The 18054-nt window shown below is 30.2% G+C and overlaps 2 protein-coding genes across 2 annotated transcripts; one reads left to right on the forward strand and one right to left on the reverse strand.

The window, feature by feature from the left end:
- The first annotated feature begins 9775 nt into the window (after window positions 1-9775).
- LOC107903272 (abscisic acid receptor PYL2) lies at window positions 9776-10704 on the forward strand. Its single transcript, XM_016829300.2, has one exon. It carries the CDS (start codon window positions 9867-9869, stop codon window positions 10446-10448), a length of 582 nt encoding a protein of 193 aa, XP_016684789.1. The 5' UTR covers window positions 9776-9866; the 3' UTR covers window positions 10449-10704.
- A 1333-nt stretch (window positions 10705-12037) lies between these two features.
- LOC107906997 (protein NDL2) lies at window positions 12038-16398 on the reverse strand. Its single transcript, XM_016834175.2, has 11 exons — window positions 16190-16398; window positions 15302-15401; window positions 14828-14925; window positions 14623-14711; window positions 14269-14329; window positions 14061-14147; window positions 13888-13965; window positions 13743-13799; window positions 13571-13626; window positions 13247-13382; window positions 12038-12533 (listed from the first exon to the last, which is right to left on the reverse strand). The coding sequence occupies exons 1-11, from the start codon at window positions 16247-16249 to the stop codon at window positions 12315-12317; spliced, it is 1041 nt and encodes a 346-aa protein (XP_016689664.1). The 5' UTR covers window positions 16250-16398; the 3' UTR covers window positions 12038-12314.
- Between the last annotated feature and the right edge of the window lie 1656 nt (window positions 16399-18054).

The raw sequence follows: 18054 nt of genomic DNA on the forward strand, positions 1-18054 counted from the left end.
TAGGATATGGAAGAGTACGGGGTAATTGCCGGCTTACTGATTAGGCACTTATGTGCTGACTACTGTTACTGTTACTGATTCGGCACTTTGTGTGTCGAATACTGTTACTGTTACCGACTCGGCACTTTGTGTGTTGAGTACTGTTACCGTTACTGTTACAGATTCAGCACTTTGTGTGTTGAATACTGTTACTACTACCGTTACTAATTACTGTATACTGGTATGTTTGGTTGGAATCCGTGTATCCGTCGAGTCCGAGTCAAGTTAATAGGGGCAAATGAAATAAAGTTACTGATAAAACTAAATCTGAATGATAAGACATATGTGAAAAGTGAAATTTGAAATAAAGAAATAAGAATGATAGTTATATATAATTAGTTGATAATATTAAAAGATTGAATTATTTATTAGTAGTGATAATTGTAATGAAAAGTATGTGTGTGAATTAATGTCAGATAATGATAAATTTTATGAAATATATTTTGATAATATAAAATGATGTAAAAATGAGAAGTGAAAATGAAATAATTTGAAATAGTGAAATAATATTTGAATTTAATTGAATACAAGTTATTGAAAAATATTTATGGATTTAGTGTATGAAGTGAGTATTTAAAGACTCTAACTATAAATTGATTATAAAAAAAGCGAATTGACAATGGAAATTGATGACGGATAAATTATTAAAATGGAATGGGAAATTGAAATGAATGTGTAACAGCCCAATTTTTAGTAGTGTCAGAGCAGTGATTTGAGATCACTAAATCCGATGAAAAAGTTAGGAAAAAAATATTAATTAATAATTATAAGTTAAACGTAATTTTAGAAATATTTTTGAATTAGTAATTTTTGTGATTTACAAGAAATTATGAGGTAAATTGGGTCGAAAATGAGGTATCGAGACCTCGATATTATAAAATGAGCCTTAAATATTTTTATAAATATTTATGGAGTGTCATTAGGGTAGTATTAAAGTTTCATTAAGAAATTTTAATGTTTTAATGGTTAATTGATTAAAAGGACTAAATTACAATAGGGGTAAAAGTTAAATAATAGATTAAAGAAAAGTTAAAAGGACTAAATAAGTAAATATGCCAAGTCCCATAAATGAGGCGGCATATGCATGATAAAATCTGAGATTTTTTTTAGTATATTATTATTTTATTATATTGTAAATTGTATTAATTATATTATATTATTATATTTCAAATAACTGCATGGTGTATATGATGACATGTGGAAAAATGAAATACATACATATTAGTAATGATTACATATTTCCTTATTATTTAAGTAAGTAATATTATATTATTATTTTATTGTTATTATATTAAACTAACTAAATAAAAGAAATAAAAAGATGGAAAAAGAGAAATGGAAACAGAATAGGCAAACGAAAACAGGGGAGAAAGGAAAGCAAAAGAAAAAGGGAAGCAAAGGAAGAAAATTTGGGATTTCAAGATTCCAAGCTCAATTGGTAAGTTAAATTAAGTCCTTTTGTATAATTTTTGAGTTTTTGGTATCCTAGAACAAAGTATTATTGGATTTATGTTGAAATTTGGGAAGTTATTATATTTCTAGACATTGATTATGTTGAGTAAATGAAAGAATTAGGGGTTAAATTGATTAAATTTCAAGTTAGAAGTTAGTAAAAGGTTGATTTGTAAAATAAATTATAGGCTTTGAATTAATAGGGACTAAATTGAGAGAATTTTAAAATTAGGGATTTATGGTGAAAATGAAGAGTTAAAGTGAATTTATAGTAAGAATTAAGAGAGAATATAGAGTTAGAATGGGAAAATAAAATTAGTATTGATAAGGGATTAAATTGGAATTTGGGTAAAGTTTAGGTATAAAAGGAAATATTTTAATAAAATTGTGTATTAATGATTTTAATTGTTTAATTACGTAGCTAATGTCATGCAAGAGTCATTGTCCAAGAAAGGAAAGGAGAAGGTGAACAAGGAGTGACTCGAGAAAATTTACGGTTAGTATTACCATAATTCGAATTTAATTATTAATTGTTAAAATTTAAATTAATATACATGATAAACAAATTGAAGTAAGTATCATGATTGAATTGAATGATAAATAAATATTGATATTGAATTTATTAATAGCAATTGTTGAAATTTGAATAATATGTTTAGTAAATAAAAATAAGGTGAATATCGATATTGAATTAAATGATATTGAATTGTATGTGAATTGAATGAAATTAAAATGAAGTATGAATATGTATGAGCAATTGAAAAATGTATTGAATTAAATTGTGATTAAATTGGAATTGAAAGTATGAGAAAGTGATTGAATTGAAATGTGATTCGAATACCCTATTAACTTATCGGACTAGATTGGATACAAATGGCATGCCATAGGATTTGTGATGTGATGAGGAGATTTGTAGCTCGGCCGAGAAGATGATTATGTTATTATATGCTTCGGTTTATCCGAAGAGGCATTTAATGTCTTATTGGTGTGTTTGGGAGGATATGATATATTGGTGTGTTATGGAGGATTTATATTTATTTCGGGTGTGTTTTGGTTGGATATTCTAGTGTGTTTGGATGGAATCCGCGTATCTGTCAGAGTCCGAGTCAAGTTAATAGGGGCAAATGAATAATTTTGATAATATAAATTTTATTGAATGATCTTGAATATGAATCGAAAAGAGATAGTAAATTGAGATATAGAAAATGAAATGTATAAACTATGGGTTCAAGAAATAGATAATGATATAGTTCATGAAGTGGTTTTGGTAGTATGAGATAATGTAAAAAAAAAAAATCTAAGTGAATAAAAGCAAATTAAAATAGCTATTGTTAAGAAATGAGAAGTGAAAATAAAATGATTTGAAATAGTGAAATAATATGTGAATTTAATTGAATACAAGTTATTGAAATTTATTTATGAATTTAATGAATAAATTGAGTGTTAAAATATTTTTAGTGTAAATTGATTATAATGAACAAATCGAATTAAAAGATAGTTATTATTGTTGTTGTTGTTGTTGAAACAAGTTGATTTAATGTATTAAATGTTTATTGAAAAATTAAGGGTATAAATTGAATTAAGAAATAGTGTATGAGTTAATTTGAATACAATTTTATAAAATTAGTTATTATAATTGTTGTTGTTGAAAAATCCAATAAAATTTAGATAGTGAATAAGGTATGAATACAATTAAGTATAAGATTGAAATATTGCTTATTATTATTAATTATCAAGTTAATTTAAAGTACGAGATAATTAATGAATAATTGTAGACATAAATTTAAATGTGTATAATTTATCGATTAATGTTATTAATTTGAATTATGGTAATACCACTGAGTATTCCTATACTCAGCGTACGGTTGTTTTCGTGCGCAAGTTAGTAGAAAGTCAGTGTCCGGTCTAGCATCCAGAGTAATCCCGACCTCAGAGAAATTTTAGTGATGTACCTTTGTTTGATAATGTGGCATGTACCTAGGTGATGTATAGGTTAAGTATAAAAGTTTTGTTATTACGGTTGTAGAATAATGTTTAAACTAGTTATAAGTTATTTGATATATCCGGTAATGCTCCGTAACCCTATTCTGGCGACGGTTTAGGGTTAAGGGGTGTTACAGAATGTGAAATAATTACTAAAAAACTAATGTTGTAAGGTTTAGATATGAAATAGAATAAGTTATTGAATTGAGAATTTCATAAACGTGTTAATGAATGGTATAGTCTATAAACATTGAATTAAATGGTAATTACGTATTAGTATTAAACTTAGTGACATTGAATTGTACGTGAATTAAATGGAAAATTGCTAGTGATATGATTTAAATTGTGAGCATGAGAAATTACAAATTGAATTAAATGGAAATGAAACATTGACTTGCAGGGTCTCATAGGCCATTTTAATTAAGATTATAATATTTTGAGGATATATTGTGAAAAGTTATAAAAGCATGTTAATAATTTTGAAGTTTTTAATTTAGATGAAATTTTATAACTCGGTTAAATACATTTACAAGTGTATGTGTTCTGGTAATGCCTCGTACCCTATTCCGGTGTTGGATACGGGTAAGGGGTGTTACAACTTAGTCCTTTGTAAATTTATATTATGGCCTTTTCAAAAATATAAGTAAGCCCTCAAGGTTTAAGATTTTTGTAATTTTTCCCTTTGTATATATATTACGGCCCTTTTAAAAATATAAGTAGGTTCCTCCAATATTTTTATAGGATTAAAAATAATATTAAAAACAAAAGAAAATCTTTTCTGAAGAAGCTAAATTACTCATGACTTTTGAATGATATTTTTACTAAATAATAATAAATTAATGTTTACTTAATAGCTTACTTAACATAGTAATATTTTATAAGTAATATGATAATATATAAAAAAGAAAAAAAGAAAAGATGAAGAGACTTTTATCATCTTTCTTCTTCATATTGATGCTTAGCAAGAAAAGAAGAAAAAAAATTTTCTTTATCATTTTTCCTCCAAATTTGAAGTATAAGGTATGTTTTTCTTCAAACTTTTCATAGATTTTGAATATTTGAAACTTGTTTTACATATATGTGCCATTAGTTTTTTGTTTTATCAAGTATATTAAAAGTTGTCATTAAAGGATATTGATGGAACTTGGAAGTTTATAAAATTAAGTAAAATGTGTATTTGGAGACGGTTTTTAACTTGTTAAAAGTATAAAAATGAAACAAAAATAGTCAGATAAAGTTATAGTAAGTTTTAGCCAAAGTGAAGGGGAGGAAGAAAACCTTGGTCACTTTGTTTAAAATTATGTCAAATGATAGCTTGTGAAGTTGTGAACATTACTGTGAAAACAGAATAAAAAATAGTTAATCCAGTCAAATGATAGCTATTTCGTCTTAACTGTTGGAATATTGCTTCTTTTGAATATATTTTTTTATATGTTTAAATTGATCTAATTTTAGCTTGGCCCCCTCAAGATTAATATCCTAGCTCAGCCACTGGGCATGACTGCGTCTCAAAAATCTCATTCCAAAGCTTCACTACAAATTTTATTATATGCGTGGAAATTATAAATTTAAAATATAAATATGGGTTTAAAATTAATTAATAATAAAATGAAAAAAATTAAATTAAAATTATGATACAAACTCAATCAAATGGATTAATATATATACATACATAATTGATGGAGGTGATAAAGTATGCATAATAAAGATTGAAATGTATAAAAATATCAAAATAAAGCTTTAGTTAAATGATAAAGTAAAAGCTTTGCTAATGCAATTGGTTCGGGTTTAAATCTCAATATATGAAAATTTTTATTAGTTTTTTCAAATAAAAAACTAAATTACCCTCGAATAATATAACTTATTTTAATTACAGAAAAGTATATGGGTAATTGCCTCACCGAGTTAGAGACTTGATTGAGAGTAACACCAACTCAATAAAACACTTAATAAACAGTATAGATATAATATATAATATTTGTACCAAATATGAAAGGTCTAAGATCAGTGACGGAGCCAAAAAAAATTTGGGGAGAGTCGAAATTAAATTATATATTTTTACGATAATAAAAATGTAACTTTACCATTTTAATAGTCTATACATTTATAATTTTTAAATGATTAAATCAAAATTTTATCATTTTAAGGGGTCAAAATGTAATTTTACTATAATTAATTTAAAATTTTATAAATTATAAAGGGTCTAAATAAAAAAATTTCTATTTTAAGAGGATCAAGACCTTCTAACTACTTCACTCCGCGAATGTCTAAGATAAAAAATTGAGTACATTGTAATATATATTTTACTCTTTGAATGTTTGCGTATATGTACACAACTATAGTAAATCAACATCAGGAAAGGATACAACTTGGGGTTGCTTCAAAGTTCAAATCTACAATTATTTTTACCTTGAATTCCGTTCATCATATTTCTTTCTTTGCTTCAATATACTGTACCCTACAACGACAAAAAAAGAAAAAGAAAAAGAGCTTGAAGTAATCAAGAATTCCCTGGTACAAGGGGAAAACCGAAAAAGGTCACATGATCACATGCTTACCAAATAATTGGTTTCTCTTATGACCAAACTGATTAAAGAAGTAATTAAGTACACTATACATAATCCAAATATATACATGTTTATTAGCATTAGATTTCATCGTTATTTGTTTTATCATGTGGGCAAGTGAATGCTTCAGCTTCGCTGCCTACAGCCTTGGCAGCTACCATTTGCTAGCCTCTACGGTACCCCCTACTTGTCCTTGTTACATTACATGCATGCATGCATGTGAAAGTGGTACGGCTCCGTGCCGAACCCATAAATGGCCCCTACAAGTTTATCATAAAGATTGTTTCATATATAGAGTATTACTTTTAAAGTCCCCATATGTCCCCTCTATTAGAAAAATGGATAGATTAATTCATATATATTAAATTAAAAAGTAAAGTAGTTCTTTCTATTTAAAATTTCATCTATTTGTGCTGTTAAAAACTAGCATACTTGATGGAATAACTAAACTGTGACATGTGGTGTGCCACGTATACATCATGTTGGCATATATGAACCAATTTGTAATAGTAGAAATTGATGAATTTTTTAACAAGATAGTTAATTTGCTCTCTAATTTAACATATACCCCTTTTGGTTAACCCGAGACAAATTGATAGATCTATGAGAAATCTCATTCAATTAGATATATGGTAAGGTAAAAAAAATGGGATACCAAAAGAATTGACTGCCGAGCAGTATGAGGTAGGAAACTCTCGAATACAGTTCTAAGGGAAAGAATTGAACCGCCTATTTCGACCAGGGAGAACAGGCCATTCGACAGGGAGATTCTGAAATAGCGGAGGCTTGGTTCAATCAAGCCGCTGAGTATTGGAAACAGGCTATAGCGCTTACTCCTGGTAATTATATTGAAGCGCAGAATTGGTTAAAGATCACGCGGCGTTTCGAATAAAAACAAGAACTCTCTGTTTATTTATTATTTTAGTTTTAGGATTCGAAAATTAAATTAGAGATTAGAGAATTCTATTAAATTCTATTCTTATTCTATTTAATTTCTATTAAATCCATTTGTTTAATATTTAATTTAATTAAATAAATCACGATACCATTTAAATTATTAAATTTGATTTTCTAGTAAATTTGAATATTTAAATAGTAATATTAATTTAATTGGAATTGTTAATTGTGTAATGGTTTGGTTTTGTTGGACACATGGGTCACAAGTAAAACAAAGCATTTCTCTCTCTAGAAAAAACCAATCAAAGAATTTCATTATATCTTTTCTCAAATCGTTCTATTTTGTAAGGATAAGTAATACACTAATATAAAAAATAAAATATATTATATAATATATATTTTATTTTATGCTTCTATTTCTATTAAAACTAAAACTAATAAAAACCTCTCAAATGACTAACTATCGATACGGGAGTATCCTGTAGTAATGAATGCGCACGTGATTTGAGATAGAGTAATATTGTTTGTTCTATCTATGTAAGACAAAAAAAACTCCACATCAGAACTTCTAATTAAGATATGAATACACTACACCGGTTGCACAAAAAAATGGGTTTTGCACTAAGTAAAGTCCGAAAAAAATTTTATAAGATTAAAAAGGTCCGTTGAGCGCCTCATGTATATGTCATAATAGATCTGAACACTTGCCCCGGATCGACTTTCAGATCATAATTGCCTATTTTTTGAATAAAAGGAACAAAATATAATCTGAATCCTACTTTTAAACCTTCATGGTACTTTCAGACCCGACCCTGGGGTTAGTCTGGGAGGGGCCCAAGAAAACTTTTTCTTTAGCTTTTAATGTGGGGAAAAAAATCTTCAACCTTTTAAGTCTTTTGATCAACGCTTCGCTACAAGCAAGAAAAAGAAAAGAATAGAAAAGAAAATGAGCCTTTAATTCTTCACCATAAACGCTTCATCTCCAACTCCTTGGCTTCTCCAAACCTCCTCTAGTTCCCAAATTCCAACTCTTGCCATTAAAGCTAATGGAGAATTTCAATTTTCCCCCAAAAAATCACTGGTTACTAGCATTCAACTTTCTCTATTTTTCTATAACCATGGCAACGGGAGAAATTTTCTAGAAGTTAAATAGGACCAAACTTCATTTGAGTAATACATTATTCATCAGTCATTAGCATTAATCAATTGAAGTTATTAATTTTTACTTGAGAGTTTGAGATTGTAAAATAATTTTTCTAGCAGTCGATGGTGGCTTTGGCGTGATAGTTCTTTTCTCTTGAGTTTGTCAAATTTGCAGGTTACTATCCGAATGTTTCAATCGCTTATAATTTTTTTTAACGATCCCTCTGACTATGGTATCATCTGAAAGAAGTTTTTCAAAGCTAAAGTTAATCAAAACCTACTTGAGGTTGTTAATGTCACAAGAACGGTTGAATGGTCTAACAATTTTATCAATTAAGAATGAATTTTTTGGAAAATATTGATGTTGATGTTATCATTAATGATTTTGCATCTTGGAATGCTCATAGAATCTATTTTTTATAAAATTTTTTTAGTTTTTTTTAGTTTATGGCATAGGAATAGATTGAATGAAAAATATATATATATTAATTTTGTTAGAAAGATATTATTTGACGTATTATTTCAATGAAATTATTAATATGTATTTTTGTTTTATTATATTACCTTTTATAACTTTTTTTTTAATGGAATCCAATTTATTATTTCTTCCCTTGAGAGTGCTTAATTTTACTCCTAACTCTAGATACAGCATGCATGCGGTAGGAGCTAGCTGTCGTCCCTAATGGATCTTCTTTTTTCACAAACTAAGTTTTGTGATGAAACTAAAACTATATAATATAATATAACATAATATAAGACGTGACAAATTAATCACGAGCTTTGCTTATTTCAACCATTATCAGCAAAACGATTACACGGCTTAAAGAGAAGGGAAAAAAAAAAGGTGGCGATTGGGGGGGGGTCCAGCAAACTGCAAAGTGGAGTTATAGATCACAGGAGACCGGTTTGTTAGAGTTGTCACATGATGCTCGAATCTCCTGGTTTATTTTTCTTTAACTCCCTTACCTCAGAGATGCTTCAAGAACAAGATCATCTTGTGTTTTGTGTGTTTATGTTTTTTTTTTAAGGGCAATGAGCTAAAATGTGTTGTTCCCAATCCCAACTTTGTCTTTGTTTTTGTCAACTTGTTGCTTACTAACGTTGTGTTCAAATTATGATTATTTTAAATTCGTCTTATTTTTCCTCTTTCCTTGTTTATTTTTCAAAAGTAATACAAAGGGATCCATGCATTAAAATGGAAATAAAATTATTAATAATCATATTATAGACTAAGCCAATGGAAACCTTAAATAAAATATATTAATCATAAAAACACCAAAATTCAATCTGAATGTGAACAACTTTCCAACCTTTTATATGAATTGTTTATGAAAATAGACTTCACTTCAAAGCAAAAAAATGTTAATGTTTTAGATATGATTGCCAAACTAAGTTTTAGCTGACTAAAAAATGTAGAGTAGCACGCATAATAATAAGTTATAATATAGTTTCCATGCAAATGTCTCTTCAACACACATTTCATAGGAAGCAAAATATAAAAGTAAAGCTAAAGACAAAATACTTTCCCAAAATAGCCATTTTATAATGGTCCCTAACTCCAACCAATAAATCTCTTAATTTAGAAGTAAACACACTTTTAGAGAAAAGACAAACAAACACAGTCCAAAGTGCACTACCAAAGGGCATATATGTCTAATAACAACAACGACCAACGATCTTATTATAAACCCGGTCTTTTTGTCTTTAATGAACTCAAAACCCTTGATTTTTCTTTATTAGCCTCATCTTGCTCCGATCCGATAGCAACCGTGACAGGTGCTGCCCATGGATAACTCAAGCGAGAAACCGCCGCCTCATTTGGGTCTAACCCGAGAAGAGTATGTGGAGCTGAAGCCTCTCATTGACGCATACCATAATTTTGAGCCGACGCCGAACACATGCACGTCGCTGGTAACTCAGCGCATCGATGCCCCAGCTGAAGTCGTTTGGCCTTTCGTTCGAAGCTTTGAAAATCCACAAAAATACAAACACTTCATCAAGGGTTGTAACATGAGGAGCGGCGACGGTAGCGTTGGGAGCGTTAGAGAAGTTACCGTGGTTTCGGGCTTGCCAGCTTCGACAAGTACGGAAAGGCTGGAGTTTTTGGATGATGAAAAGCATGTGTTAAGCTTTAGGGTGGTGGGAGGTGAGCATAGGCTGAGAAACTACAGGTCGGTGACATCGGTGAATGAGTTTCATAAGGAAGGGAAAGTTTACACCATTGTTCTAGAGTCTTATATAGTGGATATACCAGAGGGGAACTCTGGGGAAGATACAAAGATGTTTGTGGATACAGTCGTGAAGTTGAATCTACAAAAGCTCGGGATTGTGGCAATGGGATCTCTACATGAACCGAGACATGATTGACTACAACAAGATTGAAATAAGTTTGCTTAGGGTAAGATTCTCTCTGAATGAAAGCTCTAGTTTATTAATGGGGATTTGACAGTTTGCAAATTGGTTTTATTAATGGGGATTTGACAGTTTGCAAATTGGTTTGTATATCTTAGATTTTGTTGGGTGATAAACTCAGTAATATTATTTTAATCTAAGATTAAATCTTTATGATTTTCTGATTCTCTTAAATAAATGATTAAAATTAAGCATTCATTTTCATGATAAATTGTAATTAATATTTACAAGAATAAAATATAAGTTTAAATCTGAAAAAAAGCAATCATAAGATTCAACCATGGAATGAAGAAGAAGGATAAGAAAATTGTTATATTTACTATTCTGACGTAGCCTTCAGTATTAAACATGAAAACAATTTTATATATCTATTCCTTTTAACTGTCTCCTTTCACAGATTAAACAGACGTGAAATTTTCTCCTATAATGTTCAGACAGTTTCCTCTATTTGAGTTATTTCTGATGATGGATTTGATCATGAAAATTAAAGTACCAAGTTGCTATAGATATATTTATATATTTGATGCTAGAAAGGGTTTTTTCCTAATGTTGTTGTTCAAAGATGCTGGAAAGAGTTGAGCATTGAATTTTTCTGAGGGATTGTTCGAGGGAAATTGGGAACTGTAAGATTTACGTATGTGCCTGTATATATATATATATGAAAGTATCTCGCTGAGTTAGCGTAACCAGTTAGTGACGAAATTGGCAGGGGCGGACAAAATGATTTTTTTTTAGGTAATTTAAAATTTTTAAAATTTTAAAATTTAATGTAATCCTTTAAAATTTTTAAAATTTAAAATTTAAAACCACCAGAGGAGCGAAATTTTATTAACAAGCCACAATTTCTAGTATGACAGCACGTAATGGATGGTTGCTTGTTCAAAAGAGCACACTAGTTATTAGTTTGAATCAAGCTCCCCTTAAATGCGAATATTCATCGTAACTCTCAAGTAGAAACCCAAGTCAGAACTTGCACCAAAACATCCTAAGTTACCGACCAGCAGGAGCGGAGGAGGCAGACGGCTGCCGACAAAAAGGTCAGCCAGCCACAGAAAGGGGAGACAAGGCAAACCATTAAAGTTTTGGGCTTCCATTCGATGAATATCCGGTCGTCTCATCCTTGGTTTAGTGACATGATCTATATATATAGTAGGAGAAATTAAAACTAATTTCCTTACATCGTTTCAGGTATGATTTGATTGTGGATATCAGATAGGTTTTCTTTTTCTTTTTTTTTTCTGTGGTTACTTGATGATTTTTTTTAAAGTTTAATTTAAGGTCATTATGAATTATTTTTTTCCACGTCAAATTGAGTGTTTAAATTAGTTGACTTAGACCACACTTCAAAGTCAATGTCAATTTTTTCAACCTTACTATGAAGCTTAAATTACAATGGTAGGGCAATTTTAAAAATACTTAATCAATGGCAATAAACTAATTTTGACGAACCAATAGTCCAAAATAGATCTATGTCCTCGGCACTTATTTCAGCTATCTAATTTAATAAAAATGGGGATGTCATCATCATAAGCTCAAATGCTAAATATTACAAATATTTATCATTATATTATTGGCGGTTTCTCTAGTAAATAATTATTCAATGATTTACATGACTTCACCTTAGCTAAGCATCTTATGATTATAAATAAAAGAATTGACAATATCTCTTCTTTTTTTCCCTGTCTCTATTGCTTCTTTATCTACAACCCTAATGCCTTTCTCTTTTCCTTCACCAACATGTCAAAACATGTTACAAAATCACCTTATATAGATTACAAAATGTTGTTGATTTGCCCCTTTTTTTCCCGTTTCATCTTCCTCTCAAACTTCCAAAGAAATCCGGGTTTTAATCGGTTTCAACTTCAACCCCATGCTTTCCGGTGAAAGAAGCTCCGGAGAGATGCAAGATGGACTCAATGGGCTTCTAGGACTAACACTTAGGGTCGCTCTGTATAAACCGTATCCCGTAAGAAAGTACTCTATTGGTATCAACATGGCATGGGGTTGCTCCTCCGTCACCATTGACCCACATGCCTGTACCTGCAGGTTCCACCATTTTCCAGGTTGTCAGGTTGTGCTAGCTCAATTTTGATTTAAAAAGTTAAATTCCTTTTCGAATTTCAAATTAAACAAATTTAATTATTCGATTTTTTTCAATTCAACTCAAATAAGTAATTCACCTTCGAGTTGTTTTGTAAATCAAATAACTAGAATAAATACTCCTTTGGTACTTGTAAATTTTAAAAATAAACAAATTGGCCTCTTAACAAAAATTTAAAAAAAAATTCAAAATAATTTTTAAAGTTTAAATATTTCTAAAAATTTCAAAATTTATATTTTTAAAATATATATAAAAATTAAAAATTTTAAAAAAATCTAAAGAATCTATAAAAAAAGTTAAAAATTTTAAAAGAAATTCTAAAATAATAATATTAGGACCCAAATAAGATAACCATTCAAGTTTCAAGCTATATGCTCTAACATGAAATTAATTATATTATAATAAGATTATAATTTGACATATATTTAAATCGAACAATTTCACTCAATTCGAATTGTCATTTCACTTGACTCAGATTCGAAAAATTTCCAAATCAATTTAAGATGATAAAATGGAACTCTCAACTTAATTAATTTAAAATTTTTTCACTCCGATTCAATAGAACACTCACCCCTATTACCATATATGTTTTTGCAAGCTATATAAATGTAAGATATTATAACATGGTTAGGCAATAAAATGTTTTGCGTACCTCCACTAAGGCACTATATCTTCTATCTAGTTTCGATGTCATGTGAAGAGCCTCGGAATGGAAAGGAGAGTTTTCGCCAACAAATATTAATGAACGGCAATGTAGTTTCCTTAACCCTTCGCTAAGGTCAGGTCTCCTGAAAGACAGTGAATAAATGTTTCGTGCTGGACCAAAAGTGGTAACGACATTTATAAATCGAAAAAATTTCTTTCCATTTCCCCTGGTAAAGGAGAAAAGATGATCAAACAAGCCATGTGAAACCCGTTTGAAGAGCACTTTCAAAAAGGAACATGGTTCTACTATTTATGATGGGGACAGCCTTACCCGTTCATTGCTTCTAGGAATTGCCAAATATTTATACTCTGCCTTTCGTCTAGCAACTGTGGAAAACGAAAAAAATCCCATCAGTCAGAAAAATGCCATGAGCAAAATAACCTTACTTCATTGTCAATCGAAAAGTAAATAAGAGACAAACACGAGGAGTTCAAGAACTAACTCTTCTGCATGCCTGAACTATATCTGATTCTGGTACTTGAACATTACCACGAACTTCCTGCCATAGTCATTCAGAACCTCATCACTCAACTAGTCTGATTCTAGAACAAAGCAAAGCGGCATATATTTTTGGAGCTGAAAACTACCTTACTAAAGTACCGCTTAAGCAACAACTCCTTCACCACTCCACACATGCCATAGAAATATAGTAAATTTGACATCACCTGAAATAATATGACAATCCATCTAAGCACTTAACTATTTAACCCCACCCCCCAAAAAAAAAAGAGAAAAAAACAAAAAAGCCCGGAAGAGGAACCTTATTTAACAACCACTCTGTCCATGAGGGTGCTTTGCATAGGGGCGAAATAAGTATTAACCCAAGGACACGTTGCCGGTATTTCATCTATTAAGAGAATGCAGAATAATCATTTCCAAGAATACAACAGAATATTTAGTTATTTATCTGGAAAATGGGGAAAGGGAAAAAAGGAAAAATTTTGCATATGCCTAGCTACTTGACTTACAGCAAATAGGGTAAGAATATATGCTCCAGCTGTAACCCCCATACACATTACAGCACCAAGCCTGGAGTAAAGAGAAGAAAAAAAAGAGTTAAATAATTGAATAAAGCTTGCTTGCCTTCATTCTTTTCCATGTAAATGTTTTAATGATAATAACGTATTGATGAAAACGACAGCTTAAGAACCTATAAGTGGGTAGTAGGTGCATCAATTTACATCATTTTCAGACAACTACTGCAATAATTACCCCCCAACATAACAAACTATGGAGCAGAAGAGATTACAGTAAAGTAAAATTCTAACCAGCTGACGCTTAGAAAGAGAGAAAATAAAGTAACCATGAAACTATATAATTACCCAAAAAAGTTGAGAACCTCAACAATTTGATCTGCCAAGTCATCAACGGAAGGCATAAAACCATCGGGACAGATTGGTGGAGCTCCGAACTGCAATATTTCTTGAACAAAGTCCCGGATAAGAAAGGTGTGAATTATGAGATACAACCACCAAAAGAAATTGATTAGAATAGCAAATACATGATTAAAACATGAATAGAACTGACCTCATGCCCTGGAGGACTAATATGATATATGCAAAAGTTGTGGAGGAGTAACGAACTAGCTTCTGGACAAAAGAACAAGCCTTGAAAACAGGATATATCTGCAAAATCTCACAGGATCAAAGGTTTAGGTAAGAAACATGAAGAATCATTGGATAAATGGTTTTGCTCATCCTGGAAATCCAACAAATTATAATGTTATGAACTTCAAGCATATTATATTGACATTGAAAACTTTATTCAAGCCTCAAAGTCTCGTGTGTTATGATGAAAACACAAAAGATCTCACTTTTAAAATAATGTCTATGTTTAGGGAGAAAATTCATAATTCAAAAAATAAAAATAAAAAAATAAAAAGAGCAACCCTTTTTACCCAAAACTGTTGGCAAACATATACACACAAAATATCAATTTTCATAGGCGAGACACAGGGATAAGGAAACAAAGCAGTACAATGAAGTTTCTTGCATTACTTACGATTTAGAGCTAAATCGGGATAGGTAATAAGAGCCGGCTTATCTTGGTCTCCAAACACAGCAACTAAAACTGTACCATGGTGAGTTTTTACTAGGTACTCCTGCATATAGATTTTACAATGAATTGTTATTCATTTAACAAACCTTCTGGAAAGCAACCAAAGTAATCAAATCAAATTACCATCTACGGAACAGCCTGAGAGAGACTTTCAACAAATAATCAATGCGGAGAACCTATAACATATGATCTTGCCAGGCAATAAGAGTCTAACCAACTTGGGTTTCATTTACTTTGAAAGGAGAAGTATTCCAAGCATAGCCCAAGCTAAGTATATTCTAGCTAGAGAGAGTTAGCATGTGCAACAGAACTTTTTAAAGAGACCTAACTGTTTTGCACATTTAGGCATATTCTGCATCATCCAAACTCCAAAATTGACAAGCCATTGACATAACACTAATGAAAATTACCAGTCTAAGATTATTTTTTCTTTCCCAGCACACAAAGCAAATAAGTAAAAATAAATAAAGAAACATGTACTATAAGTTTCAAAATCATTGAATTAAAATGAGAAATAATTAAAGCTCAGAAGTCATTAATTGAATGGACCATGAAGAACAAATTATGTTATCATTCAAAACTAATTATAACATAAACGTAAATAAACTAGACTGTTACAAGAAGAAGAATGAAAGAATAATTTCAATATATGCTTTAAGCTGTATTAGAAATAAACAACAACAAAAAAAATCCAGCCTATCTAAGCATAAGACAGATAGGTGCATTGTATAGCTTTAACAAGGAAAGCATTTTTTTCCCATTTCTTTTCCTCCTTGATTCTCGCATTTTCCCGGTAACCAAACAAGACGATAAATGGAAAATGCAGGTTACCTTGCCGCCAAGGGAGATCGATTCCATATCAATGGAAACCGAATCGCTAGAATCTGCCATTTCCCCCCCTCTTTCTCCCTCGAAATGAAGACGTATTTTAAGAGTTGGCTTCCATGCCTTATATACCAAATCTTCCACTCTGTCCCTCCTTTTAGAATTTAGATTTTCTTCTTTATTAAAATAAATTAAAAAATATTCGAAATCTTTTTAATATAAATATTTTAAAAATTCATTATCTTTTAAACTGAAAGTTTTAACCCGGACCGAGTCACCGACGCTTCACAAGGGTCCGTACCAGGGGACCTTAACCTGGGACTCGGGTTTACTTAACCCCAGTTAAGAGACCGACAGTTTCTTTAAAGTTACAACATTACCCCCATTCTCTTTCTCAAATCACTCCTTTACCATAGGGATTTATGACAGTTCGTGTATATTTCGTGTCCCGAGCGTGATCAATAAAATGTATTTATATTATTATTTGTTATTTTCTAAAAAAAAGAAATTATTGATTTTTTTAATTGAGTTGATATTTAATTGAGCTGTGAGATTAATTTAATTAAATAATAAATTTAATAAAATTTATATGTATATTCATATATATTTCCAGGAGAAAAAACAGGAATTATTATTATTATCATTTGAAGGAGGCCTAAAAACAATTGGGCCATAACTAAATTGCAGCTAATGTCCTTTGTCTGTCATGCAGATACAAAATCGCCATCGCATTTAAATTTGCTAAAGATATTTGCATTTATTTTGCTATTGAAGTAATGAGTGAGCTAAAGAACACTGTCACCAAGAGTACGACATTTTCTTCTTCTCTTCCAAGCCATGTAATAGTTAGTGTTATTTATATGTATAAAGCTTAAACTTTATTACCATTTTACTTAGCACCAATATAAAAATAAAAGAATGACCATCACATTAATTATTCTAATTTTTTTTATGTTAAAAGTTCAAAATTGAGCTATTTTTTATTTCACCTCACCTATAAACATATTCCTGGTAATAATGGTGTTAAGGAAAATAATTTATGAGCTCGGATCTCGAAAGCTGCTATTAAATTCAGCCCATTTTTAAATATAACTCAAATAAAATTAGTAATACTTTTTTATTCATGCAGGTTATTATAAAATTATAGTCCTTTAATGTCAATGAATATAACTTAATGAAAACTTTGATTTTATTTATCAAAAGTAATCAAGTAAATCATGTGTGTTTTTAACCTGTTCATTTGGATTGAATCAGTCCGTATGCTAAATTTACAAGAGCTAAAAATTAATGAAGGAAATGATCTACGTTTTTAATATGGTGACCATTTACCATCTTAGGAGCGAGACTTTTTTAGGAAAACAACTTCTTGATCACAAGTTGATCCATTTTTTATTTGTTTTCGTCTTTAATCGTACTAAATATTTACTGATCATCTTTTTCCCAAATTAATTTTTACAACAGAATAATATTATATATCCGTATTTTAAAAACAAATTCCACACGTTAACTTTCTCATAATATATAAAATTTGTAAAAAACGAGAGCAGGTTGTATGAGAAAATCAAATTAGGTGATGGGTGTATTTCAGCCATAATATTGTTGGTTGATGATAGAACTTAATCTCGAATCTTTGACTAAAAAAACGGCAAAGCAGATACATGTAAGTTCTAGTGTCCTTTTATCCTTTTAACCCAACAACCTCGTTTGTTTAATTTTACAAAGCATACTCAAATTATATCTTATTACAAAATTATTCCAAAATATTGGACAGTGTTTTTCTTTGATACGATTAATGTTGTTGGGTTTCTAATTTTCGTGGCCTTTCAGTTTCATGCTTTGTTGTGTGGTTTCTTCAATTTGGTATTGCTTCA

This window comes from Gossypium hirsutum, chromosome D05, assembly GCF_007990345.1.
Source record: "Gossypium hirsutum isolate 1008001.06 chromosome D05, Gossypium_hirsutum_v2.1, whole genome shotgun sequence".
Taxonomy (NCBI): domain Eukaryota; kingdom Viridiplantae; phylum Streptophyta; class Magnoliopsida; order Malvales; family Malvaceae; genus Gossypium; species Gossypium hirsutum.